Genomic DNA, 21,744 nt, shown 5'->3' with positions numbered 1-21,744 from the left:
TGGGGTGATAAGTGAGGACAAGGGGACCCTATCTGTCGAAGGGCCATGAGGACTCGAAACGTCAACTCTTTTCTTCTCCGCCGATGCTGCCAGACCTGCTGAGTTTTTCCAGGTAATTCTGTTTTTGACTTCCTTATGTAGTTTGGTGTCAAATTTTAGTTTGATAATCACTCATGTGAAGTACCATTTTGTTAGGCTAAAGGTGCGATATAAATGCAGGTTGTTGTTGGAGAGCCGTCACATTCTAACAGACATGAGCTCACCCTCTGAATTTCGATAGAAGGATCAGAAATGTACCTTTGTTTTTCTTCTCAGTTTCCTCCTTTCACCCTTGCGGCCAAAATTTATTCCTTGCCGGAGGTATTGCAGAGGTATGAATTCCGTCCTGTATCTGTTTCGTTAGGGTCTCCTTTCATCCGTGAGGATTGGTAATTAGTGCTGCCAGGCTATCTGATGGTGACAGCAACAACTTGCATTTATCTAGTGCCTGTAAAATGTCCCAAGACGATTGGCAGGAGTGAAACTGAACAAAATTTCTCACCAAGGCACAAGTGATATTTGGACAAATGACCAAAAGCTTGTTCAAAGAAGTCTTGGGCAGCACTTGGCAGGGGAGATGATGGCCTAGTGGTAGTGTCAAAGGACTCGTAATCCAGAGGCCCAGGCTAATATTCTGGTTCAAATCCCACTGTGGCAACTGGTGGAATTTGAATTCAGGTATTCATGTGGAATATAAAGCTGGCCTCAGTCATGGTTACCATGAAGCCATTGTCATAAAAAACCCATCTGGTTCACTAATGTCCTTTAGGGAAGGAAATCTGCCTTCCTTATCTGGTCTGGCCTACATGTGACTCCAGACCCACAACAATGTGCTTGACTCTTAACTGCCCCCTGAAACGGCTTAGGACAATTAGAGATGGGCAGCAAATGTTGGCTTTGCCAATGTTGCCCACATCCCATGATAAAAAAGATAAAGAAGGGAGAGGCAGAGGGATTTAGGAAGGGAGTTCCAGAGTTTGGGGCTCAGGCGTCTGAAGGCACAGCTGCCGCGGGGTGAAAATCAGGGAGGCACGAGAGGTCAGAACGAGAGGAGTGCTGAAATTTCGGGGACTGAAAGAGATTCCAGAGACGGGGGGTGGGGGGGGAGGATGAAAAATTATAAGTCAAAGTGTTGTCAGACCAGGAGCCAATGTAGGTCAGTGAGCGCAGGGGTGATGGGCGAACGGGACTAAGTGCGAGTTAGGATAGGAGCACCAGAGTTTGGGATGAGCTCAAGTTTACTGAGGGAGGAAGGTGGAAAGCGGCCAAAGAGAACACCGGATCTGCCCAGTCTGAAGGCAATAAATGCATGGATGAGGGTTTCGGCAGCAGATGAGCTGCGCAGAGGGTGGAGATGGGCAGTGTTACAAAGCTGAAGTGCGACTGAGTTTGACCCACCTTCCCCCTTGCGCTTCTTCCCTAACAAGTCCATTCCGAACCGGGCTCACGGGATGGCCAGCAGCCTAGGGAACACCGACAGAAAGTTTTCTCCCTTTTTAATCCCGGAACAATGGGTAGGATTGCAGTGCTCTGTCCCAAACCAGCTAATGGGGCATAGAATTAGAATTGAACATGGCAGCTTTCCTGGCCCCAGGCGGGTCAGCTCCACGTTAGATTGGATGCGACCTGAAAAGCAGTTTGTACTTTCAACAAAAAAAAATGATGACTTCACCTGAATATCGGGTTCTCAACCCTCCAGGATTGGCCTGGAGCCTCCAGGAATCGAAGATCAATCTCCAGGACATTCCTGTCATCATTTTTTGTTCATTTTCTTTCAACATTTTCAACATTTTTGCATCTGGTAAAGAAAAATGGAGGATAAAAGGCTGTTTGGCTGACAGTCAAGCATCATCCAATTGGCTAATGAGTCTTTTTGCTTTCCAATTGGCGTAGGAAGGCTGTGCCTCACAAGGATGGATATGTTGGCCGACTAATGGCAAGAGTGTGGGGGCAAGTCTTGTGATGATTCCTCCAGGATTATATTTAATCACAGTTGGCAACCCTACCTCTATACTGTACTCAGTGCAGTTTTATGCTACATAATTTACTAGTCCAAGAGATTGGGATCACTTGATGTTGTTGCTTTAGTGCGGAAGCCCCGCTAATTTATTTCCTGCTTCCTATCCCCCTCCCCCATCGCTCCAACATGCTGAGGGGGATTAGATTAATTGTGTCTTGACTCCTTCTGTGGCTCAGATCAATTATCGCAGTTGAGAGCATAAAATGAATTCAGGACTTTTGTTTCCTGCATAGTCCAACGTTACAACTGGAGTTGTCATATGGCCTCTTAACGTATGTGTTGGGTTTGCAACACTGGCTAACCAGGAATGTTAGTTTTCTTTTAATTGCATACATCGATTGAAAGCCAAACTTTGTAGATTTTTGCTTTAAATGACTTCTAAACTTTTCTGAAAGAGAAGTTATTTTTATATACTGGTGGTTGTGCTAGCTTTTGAAAATAAGGGCAGTTAAAGATGTCAGAGATCAATATAGCCCAAATTAGAGAACTTGATTAAAATATGAAAAATTTTGTGCGTCAGCATTAGTTTCCAATCTTCAGATGTTTATAATAAATAATATGTGAAGCACAGGCAAAAAGCGACCCAACGAGTTATAATACCTTTCAAAATATCTTCAGAAAAAGGAGTTGTAGAAGTTTGGAACTCTCGTCTACAAATGTCAATTGATGCTAGATCAATGGTAAATTTTAAACCTGAGATTGATAGATTTTTGGCATTCAGAGGTATTAGAGGATATGGGGCAAAGGGGCTAATATGGGGTTAGATCACCGATCAGCCATTTTCTCATTGAATGGTGGGAAAGGTTGAAAGGGCCAAATGGTCTCCTCCTGTTCCTATTTTTATCCATGTTCATTTGGAGATGATACTCCGGATCAAATGATTCTTTAAAATGGTAATTTTGGGTGCAGCTGCGTATTTTATATATCTATATGATGCCAGATACTGTTAGTACCAAGCTAAACATGACACTGTTTAAAAACTTCAAACAATCGCTGTGTAGAACCCAAGCAGCAAATTGCTAAATCTGTGCCTCAGATTGACAGCGTAGCTGGGACTGCTACTTTGAAGAAGCTTTGTCTTGGGGAGGCCCTGTAACCCGATATACTCTTTTAAGCAGGTTTGTGATATTTGACAACAGGTGCAGAGCGTGTTAAGTAATCCTGGTTGGGTCAAAGAGCAACAAGGCTGCAACATTAAGCCATGAATAAATCTAATAAGGAATTTAAGAGAAACCTCTTTACCCAGAGAGTGGTGAGAATGTGGAACTCACTGCTGCAGGGAGTGGTTGTGGTGGATTGTATCAGGAGATTTTAAAGAGAGTCTGGAAAAACAGGAATAGAAGGTTATGTTGATTTGTGTCAGTCATGGTTCGGTGAGTGACGCTCCTGTATCTGAGTCACAAGGTTGAAGGTTAAAGACCCAAATCCAGGACTTGAATTCAAAAATCAAGACTGACACTGCTGGTGCAGCACTGAGGGAGTCCTGCACTGTTGGAGGTGCCGTCTTTCCGATGGGAAAGTTAAACCGAGGCCCCATCTTCTTCCTCAGGTGAACGTAAATCAATTCCACAGAACAATTTCAAAGAAGAGTAGTTATCCCCAGTGTCCTGACCAATATTTTATCCCTCAATCTACATCACAAAAGACAGATTATCTGGTCAACATCAGTTGGCTGTTTGGAGTTTCTTGTGTGCAAAGTGGCTGCTGTTTTTCCAACATTACAACAGTGACTACACTTCAAAAGTATTTCACTGGTTGTAGAACACTTTGGGATGTTGAGTGGTCATATGCTATACAAATGCAAGTATTTATATGATGAGATGAAGTAAAGTGGGGGCAGGCTCATGTAAGCATAAACACTGGCACAGATGAGTTGGACCAAATGGCCTGTTTCTGTGCTGTAAATTTTGTGTGAAGGGTAGTTGCACATGTAATGTCAACCTACAACAGCATGATTATGCTTGTGTTAATGCAAAACGATGTCTTTCTGTGTTTATTCTTGCAGTGAAGGCCAGGCTGCAGAGTGAAGAATAGTTTTTCCTTCTTGCATTGTTTATGAATTGCTTGTTATTTCTCTGAAGGAGATCATTGTCAGGTTTTCCAACGTAATGTCTTATCTTAAACAGTTGGTGGTCTGTTTTTGATTTTGATATTTGCTCGGTTTCTAACGATTAAAGAAGCATTATCTTATCTGAAGAGATGGTATCATTGTTGCATTTCACTAGCTGGACTTACATTAAATCCTTGCTTTGTCAACAGTCCCAAATCTTTTCAAGCAAATTTGTTTTTCTAAAGGTTTTGCCCTTGCATAGCTACACGTGCGATGCTTATGTACCTACGCCAGTGCTGTAGAGAGAGAGTAGAGAAGCTGAGATTGTTCTCCTTACAGCATAGAAGGTTAAGGGGAGATATAACAGAAGTATTCAAAATTAGGAAAGATTTTGATTTGAGTCAATAAAGAGAAACTGTTTCCACTGGCAGGAGGGTTGTTAACCAGAGAGACACAGAGTTAAAAAAACCACATGGGAAATATTTTTATATGGCCAGTTGTTGTGGTCTGGAATGCGCTGCCTGTAAGGGCTGTAGAAGCAGGTTTGGTTGCAGCTTTCAAAAAGAGATTAGGTAAACACTTGTAAAGAAAAGATTTGCAGGTTTGAGAGGATAAAGTAGGGGGAGGGGGGCAAATTGGATAACTCTTTCAAAGAGTCAGCACAGGCACGATGGGCTGAATGGCCACCTCCTATGCTGTGTGATACTCTGATGTGACTTGACGAGATGCTACCTGAGTCACTTTGAGCACAGAAATAATGATTGTGTTTCAGATGTGACTTAAAATGTTGAAATAATTCGACGTGTTCCTTTTTAGCATATGCTGGCTGGGTTGTTTATTCACCCAGGAATAAACGAGGAATCCTACGAGGCCTTGGGGGAACCTGTACGGCTTTCCTCTTCTCATCCTGACTGGTAAAAGCAACCACCAGCACACGAGCAAAAATCTTCATGCTATGATTGGTTGGGATTTGAAAGGCACTGCCTGATCGGGTCGTGGATGTAGATTTAATGGTCGCATTCAACAAGGAATGGAATAAATACAAGAAAGAGAAAAAACATTGCAGGCTTATAGGGAAAGAGTCAGGGAGTGAGAATAACTGCATTGTTCTTCGAAAATACCAGCCTAGACTTTTTATTTATTCTCTCATTGGATGTGGGCTTCACTGGCTGGGCCAGCATTTATTGCCCATCCCAAATGGCCCTTGAGAAGGTGGTGGTGAGCTGCCTTCTTGAACCGCTGCAGTCCATGTGGTGTAGGTACACCCACAGTGCTGTTAGGGAGGGAGCTCCAGGATTTTGACCCAATGACAGTGAAGGAATCATAGAACCATAGAACACTACAGCACAGAAAACGGGCCATTCAGCCCTTCTAGTCTGTGCCGAAATATTATTCTGCTAGTCCCATTGACCTGCACCTAGTCCATAACCCTCCAGACCTCTCCCATCCATGTATCTATCTAATTTATTCTTAAAACTTAAGAGTGAGCCTGTATTTACCGCGTCAGTTGGTAGCTCGTTCCACACTCTTACCACTCTCTGAGTGAAGAAGTGAATGGCCGATATATTTCCAAGTCAGGATGGTGCGTGACTTGGAGGGGAACTTCCAGGTGGTGACCTCCCCAGGCATGTGCTGCCCTTGTCCTTCTAGGTGGTAGAGGTTGCAGGTTTGGAAGGCGTTGTTGAAGGAGCCTTGGCGAATTGCTGCAGTGCATCTTGTAGATGGTACACACTGCTGCCATTGTGTGTCAGTGATGAAGGGAGTGAATATTTAAGGTGGTGGATGGGGTGCCAATCAAGTGGGCTCCTTTGTCCTGGATGGTCTTGAGCTTCTTGGGTGTTGTGGGAGCTGCACTCATCCAGGCAAGTTGAGAGTATTCCATCACACTCCTGACCCGTGCCTTGGAGACGGTGGACAGGCTTTGGGGAGTCAGGAGGTGAGTTACGTGCAGCAGAATTCCTAGCCCCTGACTTGTATAGGTTGAGCCAGGGACTTTTGTTCCACATAGTAAGAAGATTGATTTAACTTAAGTGGTGCTGTCCAGTCTATCTTTGGCCTAAAGCCAAACTTGCACAAAGTAGTTTATTGCCTTTTCCAAGAAATGTCCCTCTTTCCAATTCAAGCTTGAGGCTATCACTTTGTGCACATCAATGTCAGGTAGGGCCAAAGTTTAATGAACAGTAACGAACAGGGAGGAGGGAGTTTAATACAGAGAAGTGTCAGAGTTAGGGTTAGTATTTTGTCAGAAGGAATAGGAGAGACCATATGGACTAGATGGCAGAGTTGTTAAAGAGTGTGCAGCGACAGAGGGACCTGGAGTGCATGTGCATAGATCTTTGAAGGTGGGAGTACATATTGAGAGGGGACTCAGTAAAGTATTTGGGACCTGGGGCTTCATAAGGGAAGTTACGCTGCAACTTGCTAAAGTACTAGTTAGGCCACAACTAAAGTATTGTGTCCCGTTCTGGTAACTATACCTTAAGAAGGATTCAAAGGTGCTGGAGCAGGTGCTTGGGAAATTTACCAGAATGGTTCCAAGGATGAGGGATTTTAACCACAAGGCTTGGCTTAGAGAAGCTGAACTTGTTCTCCTTGGAGCAGAGGGGTTAAGGGGGGATTTGATAGAGGTGTACAAGATTATGACAGATTTAGATAAGGTATCCAAAGAAAGGTGCTCCCATTAGCTGATGCTACAAGGACCAGGGGATACAGATTTAATGTTTTGTGCAAGAAATGTGGGGGGAATGAGAGGAAGAACATTTTTTACACAGTGAGTGACTTGGAACTCGCAGCCTCCGAGGGCAGTGGCAACAGAGGTGAGCAAAGATTTCATTAGGAAATTGGAGGGACACTTGAAGGGAATAAGCTTGGGACTGACTGATTGCTGTACAGAGAGCCAGTATAGACTCGATGGGCCAAATGGCCGCATCCTTTGTCATTCTGACTCTTTGACTGTGGGATAGGAAATGAAAGGCAGGGAGGGGAGAGGCAGACAGTCGGTTTCTGAATATGGGATCTTGTAGGTTGCATATTGACTGTGGTTCTGTTTATCTGCTAGTTGAACAGTGCTCAGTGATTCAATATGAATGGTACTCAGATTTAATATTGTGGGTTATCAGAAACGTAGGCAAAGAGATGCAGTAAAGATTGTGCAAATGCCATTGACCCCTGTGTAGAAAGTATTATTCAGATTGCTGGGTTTAATTTGCAGACATCAATCCATGCTCGCAACTCAAGTACCAAGTCTAGCATCTAGGCATACCACCAAAACATGGGACATGTCTTCTGGGTCACTATACAATGTGCAGCGTTCTGCAAGAGAGATATCATTAAGCACATAGCTATTTTCAAATGTGATAAAAGAAAACCGGACAAGGATAAAGGATAATAGACTTCCCGTTCCTAGTGGAGCTTCATTATTTGTGGAACCTTTTTGTACAAATAGGAATTTCCTCTATCACTGACTCCCACCAGTGTGTCCTCTGCTCAGTGTGTCCAACTTACTTGTCGGAATCAGTCTGTGCACAGGAATTTTCAAATTGAATTCCACGGGTACTGGGAGATTTTGGATTTTGGTTTGACACAATACTTAAGTGCTTCTCACGGGCATTTTGTTAAAAGCCAAAAAACAGAAAATCCTGGAAAAGCAGCATTTTCTGTTTTTGTTTCAGATTTCCAACATCCGCAGTAATTTGCTTTTATCTTGTCAAAAGTTAAAATGGATTGTCTTCAATCTTGACATTTTTATCTGACCACCTGCATTTTTGAAGAAAAACTAGTTTTAGATCATCTTTAAGCACACACAGCTGTTGTCTCCCTCGGCCATGTTCACACCTTGAATCCAATATTCATTCTTGCACAATTGAAAGAACACAGAAGAATTAACGCTGACACCTTTACGCACCCTTGAGTTTTCTAGATTTTGGCACTGTGGAGGTTGTGTTGAGGACAACAATATTTAACTTTTTCTTGAGTTGGGCTTGATAAGTACACGATGGAGAAAGGAATAGAAGGATCTGCTGATAAGGTGAGATGAAGAGGGGCAGGAGGGGGCAGGAGGCTCGTGTGAAGCAGAAACGTCAGCATGGACCAGTTGGGCCAAATGGCCTGTTTCTGTGCTGTAAGAGTCTACGCAGCCTGCAGTATTCAGCATTACCTTGTTTTTCTTTCCAGTGCATCAAGACCTACAACTCGGATTGGCATCTCGTTCACTACAAGTATGAAGATTACTCAGGAGACTTCAGGCAACTGCCAAAGTGAGTGAATTCATTTCCCATTAACACTTGGTCTACTTTTTGAAGTAAAACCATCTAAGTTTAAAAACAGAGCCTCAACTTCACGGCTGTGTTTAAATGTCATCAGTTACAAAGAGTTTTCATTGTTTTGTATCCTATCTAACTTCATGGATTAGTAGTTCTTCAAACAGCTGAAGAACTTTAATTGCAGTGCATTGAATTAATGTCATTAATTCACAAAGTTTTGCTAAATAATAGTTGTCCACATGTGACTCTTTAGATGGTTTCTTGGCTCATTCCATGTTTCACCTCTGACCCTGCCACAGCTTATCTGCTACTGAAGCCCTCATCCATGTCTTCCTTGCCTCTAGACTTGACCATTCCAATGACCCCCTGGCCGGCCTCCCACATTCTACCCTCCATAAGCTTAAACTCATCCAAAACAGCTCATCCTCCAACTTGCACAAAGCCTCGTTCACCTGTAATGCCTATGCTCACTGACTTGCATTAGCTCTTCATTCAGCAACATCTTGATCTTAAAATTATCATCCTCTTTTACAAGAGCCTCGCCCTTCCCCATCTCTGAACTACCCTCCAGCCTCACAACCTCTAGGGATGTCTGCGCTTCTCCAATTCTGACCTCTTGCATGTTCCCAGTTTTAATCGCTTCACTATTGGCAGCCGTGAATTCAGCTACCAAAGTCCAAAGCTCTGGAATTCCGCACTTAAACTTCTCGTATCTCTCATTTTCCTCCTTTAAGTCGCTCCTTAAAACCTGCCTCCCTGCCCTAATATCTCCTTATGTGGTTCGATGTCATATTTTTTGATAACGCTTTTGTGAAGCGCCTTGGGATGTTTTACTAAATTAAAATTGCTGTAGAAACGCAAGTTGTCTTTGCTAACCTAGGCCCATTAATCTTTCAAGCTTTCACTTTATTTCCTTGTCCAGATGGTCACAATTGATAGTTCTGACATTTCTTCAAAACAAATCGGGAAATGATTGGAAAGACGCACATCCCAAACCTGTTCTAACATGTCCTCTGAGATCCGTGTGTTAACTGCTACATTGCCCATCAGTTAAATCATTTAACAGTTCTCATGCAGAATGATCTGCAATGTAAATATGAGCTTTACGCTCAATCCTACCCTTTATCACAGTGAAAGGACATAACCTGTGCAGTGTCACAATAGTGCTCGTGTGTGAACCAGGTCTCTGTGCAGTAATTTAGAGGCTCATAAACTATTAAATTATTTTTAAAATGTATAATTAAATTAGTTCATAATTTAGTAATTTAAAAGATACACCTCAACATTGTGAAACCACCCACAAGAACTTAAGAAATTAAATAGGAAAACTTTACTGAATTTATTTATTTCTTCTTGTGGAACCTTGAATGTCACAGCCTGGAATACCACTGGGAGAGATAACTTGAACCATAGGGAATTTAGAATTTTTAAAAGCAGGGGAAGCCACATTCTATTTAATAGGCATCTAATTGTACCTGGGTTCGTACAATATGGATAAGTAAAGCAGATTTCAGCAGATGTTTTGCTTCAGCCGTACTCTGCGTCAGTGGGAAGCACTCTGGCCTCTGAGTCAGAAGGTTGTAGGTTCAAGTCCAGCTCCAGGGACCTGAGCGCAAAAGTCTCAGCTGACGCATCAGGGTGGGTGCTGCACTGTCGGAGGTGCTGTCTTTCAGATGGGATGTTGAATTGAGAACTCTCCTGCACTTTCAGGTAAAAGATCCCGGAGCACCATTCTGAAGAAGAGCAGGGGAGTGTGTGTGTGTGTTGTCCCCCCACCCCCTGCTATCCTGGCTAATATTTATTCCTCAATTAACATCACAGAAACAGATTCTCTGCTCATTATCACATTGCTGTTTGTGGGATCTTGCTGTTTGCAAATTGGCTGCTGTGTTTCCTACATTACAGCAGTGACTGTGCTTCAAAATTACTTCATTGGCTGCAAAGTGTTTTGAGGCGTCCTAAGGTCATGAAAGGCGCTATATAAATGTGGGTTTTTTTCACAAGTGCTGCTTCATTTTTGTTAAATCCAACTCTTGATTTTTAAAGAAAATTCAGTGTTTTCATACCTGCCAGATTACACGGCGTTTGTTTGTTTCTTTCCCAACAGCAAAGCACCCAGACCAGAGAAGCTTCCAGTCCACGTTTTTGAAGTTGATGAAGATGTTGACAAAGATGAGGTAGTCATTATTTGTTCTCCTGCTTCATTTGTACCTGATTTACTTGGGAAGAACTGAAGTGAGTTACAGTTTCCTCCCCTATCTCCCCCCACCACATCCCTTCAGCCACCGTGACCTTCATCTTAATTCGAATCAATATGCACCTGCACCACTTAATTGGTTCGAACATGGACAAAAGAGCTGAACTCCGGAGGTGAGGTGAGAGTGAGTGCCCTTGACATGAAGCCAGCATTTGACAGAGTGTGGCATCAAGGAGCCCTAGCAAAACTGGGGTCAGTGGGAATCAGGGGGAAAACTCTCCGCTGGTTGGAGTCATACCTAGCACAAAAGAAAGATGGTTGCGGTTGTTGGAGATCAGTCATCTCAGCCCCAGGACATCACTGCAGGAGTTCCTCAGGGTAGTGTCCTCGGCCCAACAATCTTCAGCTGCTTCATCAATTACCTTCTTTCCATAATAATGTCAGAAGTGGGGATATTCGCTGATGATTGCACAATGTTGTGACTCCTCAGATACTGAAGCAGTCCATGTCCAAATGCAGCAAGACCTGGACAATATCCAGGCTTGGGCTGACAAGTGGCAAATAACATTCGCGCCACACAAGTGCCAAGCAATGACCATCTCCAACAAGAGAGAATCTAACCATCTCCTCCCCTTTGACATTCAATGGCATTACCATCACTGAATCCCCCACTATCAACATCCTGGGGGTTACCATTGACCAGAAACTGAACTGGACTAGCCATATAAATACTTTGTCTACAAGAGCAGATCAGAGGCTAGGAATTGTGCAATGAGTAACTCACCTCTTGACTCCCCAAAGCCTGTCCACCATCTATAAGGCACAAGCCAAGAATGTGATGGAATACTCCCCACTTGTCTGGATGAGTGCAGCTCCCACAACACTCAAGAAGCTTGACACCATCCAGGACAAAGCATCCCGCTTTATTGATTTCACTCCCTCCCTCCACCATCGACGCATAGTATCACTATCTACAAGATGCACTGCAGGAACTCAGCAAGGCTCCTTCGACAGCACCTTCCAAACTCACGACCACTACCATCTAGAAGGACAAGGGCAGCAGAAACGCGGGAGCATCACCACCTGGAAGTTCCCCTCCAAGCTACTCACCATCCTGACTTGGAAATATATCACCGTTCCTTCATTGTCGCTGAGTCAAAATCCTGGAACTCTCTCCCTAACAGCACTGTGGATGTACCTACACCACAGGGACTGCAGTGGTTCAAGAAGGCAGCTCACCACCACCTTCCCAAGGGCAATTAGGGATGGGGAATAAATACTGACTCAGCCAGCGAAGCCCACATCCCATGAACGAATAAAAAAAATTAATTCTTTCACAGGCTCATGAGCTGCGAGACAGAATAGGTATCTAGCAGGACAGCTGCCTCATAGGTATTGGGACAATTCATGCCAGGAGGGGGGAATCTTGTGGTATCACTGGTTAGTTTAGACCTTTTCCCTCAACATTCAGCTCTCCATCTTGCTGGGAGTGTGAGCTGATAATGGTGCAGGAAGGGCAAGTGAGACCTCTTTGAACAATGTGACCAACAGTCTATCCCTTTAACCAATGGGATTTAAGGATTGTGAGAGAAGCAGAGGACTGACAGAGAAGGAAATCATGTGAATTGGAGCCAATTCAGGAACAGAAAGTGAAACAAAGTGAGGGAAAGAAAGATTGGATTAAGAGAGAGTGAGAAAAAAGGGACAGAAAGGAAACCTAAGAAAAACATTTCAAATTTATTGTGTAAAAAATATTCCTGAGGAAAATTTGCCACTTCACAGGAGTGAGACTCCTTAGTTTAACAATTGCATTTCTGGACCAGAGAGATTGATTGATTGACATTGCAATAACAATTATCGCATTGTTAAAGAGGCACCTATGTTATTGGTTCTGTGCCCTAACTTTCTACAGCGAGGTTAATGGACAATTAATATGCAAATCCAACAAGTCCTTCAATTAACGAGAGACAAGGGGGCTCCGAAATGAATGGGCTGTATCTCACTGGAGAAATCTGGGATGGTTAATGATTCATGTGCAAATCGACGAGAAAATTCTGGGGACTTGCAGCTCCTGGCATATCCCTTCCTATCCAGAACCTGCCATCCAGTTCTTGTGTTAATAACTTGAGTGCATCCTTAAGATTCCCTTAATGTTGCACAAGTGCTGGCCCATTGATGTTGCAGTTGATTTTTGATCTGCAGCATTTCTGGTGTGCACAGTTTAAAACAAGAAAAGCTGTTGATTTTGAATCATTGCGAATTTTGAGGTATAATGTGAATGCAGTTTCAACTGAAAAAAGAGTGCAAAAACATTTCTTGCGTCTATATGTATTTACTGCTGGAGGAACTGCAATCATCCCATTGAAAAGGATTGAAATGTTTTGCATAATAGACGTGAATTTACTTGATGTGTTTCATGTACTGTGAGTTAATTTCTGATGAGATCTGTTGATCTTGCTTCATGTGCTAATACTTCCATTATTTAATTTAGTGCGATTATTGGAGTTCTGTGAACAGTCCAGGGCACCTCCTAAGGTATCAGTGACCTTGGAAATGGTGCAGCAGATATTCAGTGGAATGAAGGGGCTGTCTTATGAGAAAAGTTGAGCATGTATTTGATGGACTTCAGAAGAATGAGAGGTGATCTTATTGGAAAAGATAAGATTCTGAGGGGGCTCGACAGGGTAGATACTGAGAGGAGGTTCCCCCTCATGGGGGAACCTAGAACAAGCGGGCAATAAAGCAGTCTTCCATTTAAGTTGGAGTTGAGGAGGAATTTCTTCTCTGAGGCTAGTTAGTATTGGGAATTCTCTTCCAACGAGAGCAGTGGAGGCTGGCTCATTGAATCTATTCAAGACTGAGTTAGACAGATTTTTGATCTACAAGGGATCTGAAGGTTATGGGGGACAGACAGGAAAATGGAGTTAAAGCCTCTATCAGGTCAGTCATGATCTTATTGAAGGCTCGAGAGGTCGAATGACCTACTCCTGCTCCTATTTCTTATGATCTTATGGATGATCCAAGACTCTAAGGGTTAAATTTTGCAGAAAGATCACATAAACTAGGCCTGTATTCTAGGGAATACAGTGATTAAAGGGCAATTTGATTGAGTTCTTTAGGGTTTTTAAAGGACTTGATGGGGTGGATAGAGAGAAACCGTAAACTCAGAGCCAAGCCAATCAGGAGAGAAATTCTTCACACAAAAGTTAGTAGCAGTGTGGAACACTCTCCTATAAAAAGCAGTAGATGTTAGCTCAGTTAATCATTTTAAGTCTGAGTTAAATAGAATTTTTGCTAGCCAAGTGAGCTCAGTTGATCATTTTAAATCTAAGACTGATAGATCTTTTGCTAGCCAAGGGAATTAAGCCAAGGTAGTTGGATGCAGATCAGCCGTGATCTCACTGAACAGGCTTGAAAGGGCTGAATGGGCTCCTCCTGTTCCTATGTACTGGATGCTTTGGATGTAGAGATGGGACAGCGTAACTGATTTTGCCTTTAGAGGAATAGTGCATGTGAGCAGATAAAGCAAAACTCTTGTGTTGTGAAACCTTCTTATCCAAGTCTGCGAGATGTTCAGGGAAAGACTCCCAACCCAAATTGCATGAAAGCTCCCAAAGTAACAGAGTGTGGTATTGAGGCATTCAGCAATTCAGTTCCACACATCCCAAATGTCATTCTGTGTGCAACTTTATACACTATACCATATTGATTCAGATTCCTGTCAGTCTCTTGTTTTGTCAGAATGAATCTTTCTACCACACTGTAACCTCCTCTGTGTCATGGAAGACACCCAGTAGCCTGGCCTGAATATTGTACATTCCCACTGTGTAAATAGAATGAGGTTGAAGGTTTTAATGTGGTTAAATTTTTAAGCTACCGTAACTCCTGATGGTTAAAAATTGTGAAGGGCTTTGATCGAGTAAATAAGGAGAAAACTGTTTTCCTCTGGTGGGAGAGTTGATAGCCAGAGGATACAGATTGAAGTTAATTCACACAAGGAGCAGAGGGGAATTTATTTTACGCAGTGAGCTGTTGTGATTTGGAATGCGTTGACTGAAAGGGTGACAGAAGCAGATTCAACAGTAACTTTGAAAAGGAATTGGATATAGACTTGGAAAAGGAAAAGAAATCACAGGCTATGGGGAGTGGGACTAATCAGATATCTCTTTTAAAGAGCCAGCGTAGACATGATGGGCAGAGTGACCACCTGCTAGGCTGTAAGATTCCATGATTCAATTGAACGTAGGAGCAGGAGTAGGCCATTTGGCCCCTTGAGTCTGCTCCGCCATAGTAAGATTATGGCTGATCTGATTGTGGCCCCAACCCCATTTTCCTGTCTGTCCATGTTAATCCTTGACCCCTTTGCCAATCAAAAATCTGTCTAACTCAGCCTTGAATATATTCAATGACCCGGCCTCCTCTCACTCTGGGGAAAAGGGTTTCAAAGGTTCATGATCCTCAGAGAGGAAATTCCCCCTCATCTTCATGTTAAATGAGGCTCCCTTTTTGAAACTGTGGCCTCAGAAGGGGAAACGAGCTCTCAGCATCTACCTGTCAAGCCACTTCAGAACCGGCGATGTTTCAATAGGATCACCTCTCATTGTTGTACGGGTACAGCCCAACCTGCTCCACCTTTCCTCCTAAGACAAGCCCTTCATCCCAGGAATCAATCCAGTGAACCTTCTCTGAATTGCCTCCAGTGCAAGTCAATCCGTCCTTAAATAAGGAGACAAAAACTGTACGCAGCACTCAAGGCCTGGAAAAAAAGAAATGTTCTTGTCACTTTGAGCAGAGTCATGAGATTAATTGTTGACTGGGTGGTTCCTTAAACATAAAAGTCAAGAATAAATGAATGGCTGTTGGACCTCATTTATTATAATAGTTCTCCCATCATGGGTATATAATTGGTAAAGGGAACCCTGACAGGGAGGAGGGCAGAATAGTGTCCTAGCTCTGTGGCTACTTCTTGCTATTGTTTTGTTGTAAATACCCCTGTCTCTTACAGTTGGAGACCATGGACTGAGTGTAATTGTGATCAGAGTTTTTAGTGATTACAGACTATTGTGCTTTAACATTCTGATTTTGTTTAACTCTCTTCCGATTATTGCTGAAAAGAAAGACATGTCACTGAAGCTTTTCTTCTTGTGCTCATCAGGACAAACACACGAATACCAAATTTCACAACAATTCATACCACAGGAGAAAAGGGTGCTGATTGGTTGGCAAGTAGACTCTGATTGGCCAAGGCATTGTCATGGAGAAAGCAACGGGGAACTATAGGCTCCCCAAGTTCTCTGGTGTTAACAGGATCCAAGCTGGTTGGTGAAGCTGGAACCAAAACATGGCGTTTTTCGTTATTGAGAGAGCTTGTTGACTTGTTCAGTCTCTCAGCTTTCCTCTCAGTCAACCCAGTGTCCCAGCTATCCCCTATTTATAGACCCATTTGTAAAACAAAAAAAAATCAATAAATGGGCGGGAGTGAAAGCCCATGGTGGGACCCTGTAACTAAAACAAAAACATGCAAGGAAACTGAACTGGTTAAACCAAAATATCATTACTGGGGTGATGATGCACTCTATCCCCTATTTATATGTGCTCAAAGACAAGTAATACCCATCACCTGTTTCTCTTAACTTTAGCAATGTAATGGATAAGAGGCTGACACTGGGTATTTTTGTTTTTAAAAGGACAGTAAGGTTGAAAGAGTTTGGGTGTTAGGGTTAACTTTGTTGTAATGTGTATTCTGATACAGGTTTATTAGATAAAGGTCAGGATAAGAAACAAAAACCCTGCTGAATTCACGTAATTAGGCTCCACTTTAGTATAAAATAAATGTCCTTTTCGTTTGGCTAATCTCCTCTCTATCTCTTAAATAGCCTACTCCTGTTCCTGTGTCTGGCTTTGTCAAGAATAGCTTGCACATCTCAGTTTTGAGTAGATCAGGCAATTTGCCTTTGCAAATAAATATTAGATACAATAAGCCTTTTATTGAATGTACTAAGATGAGGGAATATTCAGTTTGGCTATGAAGTTAAACCGGCACTTTGATCATCTGCCAATCTTCTGTTGGCAGAGTTTGTAAGATTAGTTACAAAGTAGAAGCTGAGAAACCCCTGTAAGTATAATTGAAAACTGCAGTGCTTTGTGAACAGATTGTTTTTCCTCGATTATATACATGAATTACACAATTTGGTTTCATGCTAGGATGTTTTCTGCACATAGGACGTGATGCATGGTTTGCCAGATTGATTCAAGCAGTGATGCCCTTTCAGTTCCTCCTTGTCTTGGTTCATTAAGCAAATACAACGTGTGTTGTATTACTGACCAATAAAGATCAGGGAGTTTCCAGGCCGAATCTCAGTTCAAGGAGCGAAACTCTTTCCTGCGCGTGAGGGGTGTGGTGGTGGGGGTGGTGGGGTGTGGGGAGGGGAGGGGAGGTGCCGAACTCTTTCCGCCTTACTGCCTTTTTAAAAAAAAAAATACCCAGTATCAGAACAAGGGGGCAGGACTTTAAAATTTGAGCCAGGCTGTTCAGGGGTGAGGAAGCACTTCCTCACACATAGGGGAGCGTAAATCTGGAACTCTCTCCTCCAAAAACCTGCCAAGGCTGGGGATCAATGAAAAATTTCAAACCAAGATTGATGGATATTTTTGTTGGGTAAAGGCTGTGGAACCAAGGCAGATGGAGTTGACATACATATCAGCTGTGATCTTGCTAAATGACGGAACAGGCTAGAGGGGCTGAATGGTCTTCTTCTGATATGTTTTTAAATATTTGTCTAAGTGACAGTGAGCCTATTGCAATTAGTCTGGATCACGGCAGAATGAAGAGAAAATAAATTGTCCATAATTAGTGCACTGATTTTTGTGGACCAGAGTCCACAGATTTTAAAACATTTTTTCATGGGCTGTGGTTGTTGCTGGCTTGGCCAGCATTTATTGTCCATCGCCTGAGAAGGTGGTGGTGAGCCATCTTCTTGAACTGTTGCAGTCCGTGTGGTATAGGTATATCCACAATGACAGTGAAGGAAAGGTGATAAGTTTCCAAGTCAGGATGGTGTGTGGCTTGGAAGGGAACTTGCAGGTGGTGGTGTTCCCATGTATTTGTCTCCCTTGTCCCTCTAGGTGTTAGAAGTCATGGGTTTGGAAGGTGCTGTTGAAGGAGCCTTCGTGAGTTCCTGTAGTACATTGTGTAGATGGTACACACTGCTGCCATTGTGCGTCTGTATTGGAGGGAGTGAATGTTGAAGGTGGTGGATAGGGTGCCAGTCAAGTGGGCTGCTTTTTCCTGGACGGTGTTGAACTTCTTGAGTGTTGTTGGAGCTGCATTCGCCCAGGTAAGTGGGGAGTATTCCATCACACTCCTGACTTGTGCCTTGTAGACGGTGGACAAGCTTTGGGAAATCAGGAGGTGAGTTACTCACTGCAGAATTCCCAGCCTCTGACCTGCTCTTGTAACCACAGTGTTTATATGGCTGGTCCAGTTCAGTTTCTGGTCAATGTTGATGGATCGCGCTTATCAGCTGGACTTATCAGCCATCTCAGAACCCATTGAGCTGGAGCGGGGGCAAGTCATTCTCGATCCTGAGGGACTGGCTGACAAGAAGAGTACCTGAGTGAGGTTCTGGAAGGCGAATTGCTTTATTAAAACATGTCCACCAGCTTCAGAGAAGAAGCCTCACATTTCGGATGCACTGCTTTGTAAAGACCCAGGTTTGACTGTGTTGAACATGACTTGAAATTGATCTTGAGGAATTTTGACACTCGAAGCAAAAATCTTCAGTTTCTGAAATGTGAATTGATAACTTGAAGATCTGTCTTTTTAATCTAGGATACAGCTTCTCTGGGCTCACAGAAGGGAGGGATCACTAAACAAGGATGGCTGTACAAGGGCAATATGAACAATGCGATCAGCGTGACCATGAGGGTGAGAGTTCCCTTAACAGTTTTTCTTCAGTTTTACATTGTACATTAAAATGGATCCTCAAAGTGGTTTCCAATATATTTCACTTAGGCAAGTAACTTCAGATTAATCAATGGTGCTTAATAGTTTTTAAAAAAAAATATGATTTCAGTTATCCTAGAACCCCGCTGATTGCAATGTGTTGGGGTGTGTGCCTTCACTCAACATTTATGACTCAACCAGCACCTGTAAACATACTACTGTTTGTGGGATCTTGCTGTGCGCAAATTGTTTGTTCTGAGTTTCCTGCGTTACAACAGTGACTACACTTCTAAAGTATGAATACTCTGAAGTTTTGAAAGACCCTGTATAAATTCAGATCTTTCCATTTATCTTTCGAAGCACTTTGGGAAGTCCTGAGGCTGTGAAAGGTGTGATAGAAATCCAGGTTCCTTTATGTCACCTCTCTTCTACGTCATTGGGAGGAAATAATGGGTGAACTGGCATAGGCCAAGTCTGCTCCATGGACATCCTGTGAGATAGGGTTCAGCTAAATTAGGAGAGGTTGGAACAGTGGGCTATGAGGGGTGAGGGGAGAGAAATGTGAGGGTGATGCACTCAGGAATTGGGTGGCATTTGGATCGGGGGGCTGTTGGCAGCTGGGGACATGAGTGACAAAGCTCAGGCACCTCTGAGGTTGGAGTTGCGAAAGATTTGGACTCAGATTAATTGACTTGGATATAACCAAAGATCATCGTAGATTGGTGTCACTTAGATGTGATGTGCAGAGACAATAGATGGAAGTGTGTCAGCAAAGTGCTGGAGAAAGTCATTGTATCGTGTGCAGGAAGTGCATACGGGTGCAAGACCTAGTCTTGTGTATACTGAGCACTTCCTAGAACAGTCACGCTAAGTTGCTGTAACACTGACCCTCTTCAGGGCTGTGTTTTCATGCCTGCCTGTCATGTTTAAACTGGTCTTCCAGTAAGACTTAGCAGCTTCTGATCGTTTTTGAGTACGTCTGTCAGACCTCCTCTTAGTCCTCTCTGGTCCAGTGAGATTTCTGGACTTAGCTCATGATGACAATCTCACTCCTTGAATGTAAAAATTAAAGAGTCGACAGCTTGCATTTATATGGCATCTTTCGTGACCTCAGGGTGCCCTGAAGCGCTTTACAACCAAAGTAGTCACTGTTGTAGAAAGGGCTGCAGCCAATGTGTGCACAGCAAGCTCCCACAAACAGCAGTGTGGCATTGGTTGGATCATTTTTTGCGGATGTTGGTTGAGGGATAAATATTGGCCCAGGACATTGTGGAGAATTCCCCTGCTTTTTTGGAACAGTGACCGTGGAGTCCGAAGAGACCTTGGTTTAACGTCTCATCTGAAAGACGGCACCTCTGACAGTGCGGCACTTGGTCAGTACTGCGCTGGAGTGTCAGTCTGTATCGTGTGCTCAAGTCTCTGGAGTAGGACTTGAACCCACAGCCTCCTGACTCAGAGGCGAGAGGGCCACCCACTGAGTCGCAGCTGACACTGAATGAAATGGTTATCAGGCAACAAATGCCACATGATGCTTGACCATAAACTAGACCTTTGTACCTGACACTCTGGAACCATTTTATCTCCTCAGTCATTCAAGAGGCGGTTTTTCCACCTGACGCAGCTTGGAGATGGTTCGTACATTCTTAATTTCTACAAAGATGAGAAAGTCTCAAAGGAACCAAAGGGTTCGATCTTTCTCGACTCATGCATGGGAGTGGTCCAGGTAGGAGACCGAGCGCTCTAACTGATGGTTCAAAAGAAGGGTGATCTGATCACTGGCTGGACAATGAAAATCAAATAACAATTGACAGCTCTCGCCTCTTTATTTCACCACAAGTGGGGAAAAAATTCACAATCTTGACAGTTTTTTGCATCTGCTTGTGTCTGACGAGTTTGTGTTTTGAAGGGCCATACACAGGACATGAGTTTCTTCAGTCTGGAGTCTCTGAAGGCTTCACGTAGAGACAGTGTGAAATTAGAGTAGTTGGGCTCCTGGAGAAAGACATTAGCACAGACATGGCAGAGTAAACGCTGTGTTTCAATGCTACAGCGATCCAGCACTGGTCAAAGGATAGGCTAGGGATGTCCAGTGTTGCCTTCAGTATGTCCATTGTTTCTGGGATCAGTTGTGTAAACAGGCATCTATTAGGAGCCTAAAACAAAAGCAAAATACTGTGGATGCTGGAGATCTGAAACAAAAACAGAAGGTGCTGGAAAAACTCAGCAGATCTGGTAGCATCTGCGGAGAGAGAAATAGAGTTAATGTTATGAGTTGAATATGAATCTTCTTCGGAACTTCGGGGGGTGGGGGGGGTGGCGGTTGGACTCAAAATTTCAACTCTTTCCTCTCTCCATAGATGCTGGGAGACCTGCTGAGTTTTTCCAGCTCTTTCTGTTTTTATTATTATCTATTAAGAGCCTTCAACTTCTTCAAATAATACAAAATCCATCTCTCCTTTCCCTTCACTCTCCCCCTCCCCTTCCACTCCCCCCCCTCTCCTGTTCCCCTCCCCTTCCCTCCTTTAAGATTAATTTTGGTAGTTCACAGCAATTTCTCGATTTGTTAATTCTGTTTTCTCAACTGTGACTGCGAATGGAGTCAGTGAAATGGAAACATTGTGCTCAAGGCCACAAGCTGCTGAGCTAATCTCTGGTCCCAACTATATGAGAAGCAGAAATCTCCATTCTCCAAATAGCAATGTACACGGCAAACCATCATTCTTACTGGAGTGTGAACACATTGAGGATTTCCCATTGTGACAGGAGGTGAAACCTCACAGGAACGTTGGAACCCCGTCTATAGATTCAAGGTCCTTATCAGTTGTAATGAGAGCAGTTGGTGGTTTACATCGGTCTTGTCTAAGGAATGAGGTTTATAGGCTATTCAGACAAGTGCTTGTGTGAGAATGGCCTAATGTGTGTTCTGCGGTTTCTAGTAGAAGTTTTGGCTTATTGAATACATCCTCCCCTTTGAGTTGCTGAGCTGCCTGGACACCAGTGACTGGGAACTTTCTGCTTGTCTTGTGCAGTCTGGTCTTCTCAAGCCGCATTGTGTATTTCCCTCAGTCACCAACTCTTTCCCCTTCCCCAGCCACTGTCTGAGTTTGAATCAGACCCTTCACAGCCTTGGCTTCCTATTTGACCCCGAGATTAACTTAATGTCTGCTTTAGCACCAAGACCACCCACTTCCCCCTCCGTATCATTGCTGGTCTCCCTCCATGTTTCAGCCT

At 43.4% G+C, this 21,744-nt stretch overlaps 1 protein-coding gene across 6 annotated transcripts in view; it reads left to right on the top strand.

The window, feature by feature from the left end:
* The window catches only part of dock9b (dedicator of cytokinesis 9b), a 298,109-nt gene that overhangs the window by 129,677 nt on the left and 146,688 nt on the right, over nt 1-21,744 (top strand). For all 6 annotated transcript variants that reach the window (XR_005944397.1, XM_041198638.1, XM_041198635.1 and 3 more), the window contains exons 4-7: nt 8,283-8,365; nt 10,479-10,548; nt 18,400-18,495; nt 20,102-20,236. Coding sequence is in view for 5 of the 6 variants with exons in the window: in XM_041198638.1 (XP_041054572.1) it covers nt 8,283-8,365; nt 10,479-10,548; nt 18,400-18,495; nt 20,102-20,236 (384 nt within the window). In the remaining variant the exon portion in view is untranslated. The remainder of the gene's footprint in view (nt 1-8,282; nt 8,366-10,478; nt 10,549-18,399; nt 18,496-20,101; nt 20,237-21,744) is intronic.

The sequence above is a fragment of the Carcharodon carcharias genome, chromosome 11, assembly GCF_017639515.1.
Source record: "Carcharodon carcharias isolate sCarCar2 chromosome 11, sCarCar2.pri, whole genome shotgun sequence".
Classification (NCBI taxonomy): Eukaryota; Metazoa; Chordata; class Chondrichthyes; order Lamniformes; family Lamnidae; genus Carcharodon; species Carcharodon carcharias.
Note: the sequence above shows the minus strand (reverse complement) of the source record. Positions and strands in the feature narration are given on the sequence as shown.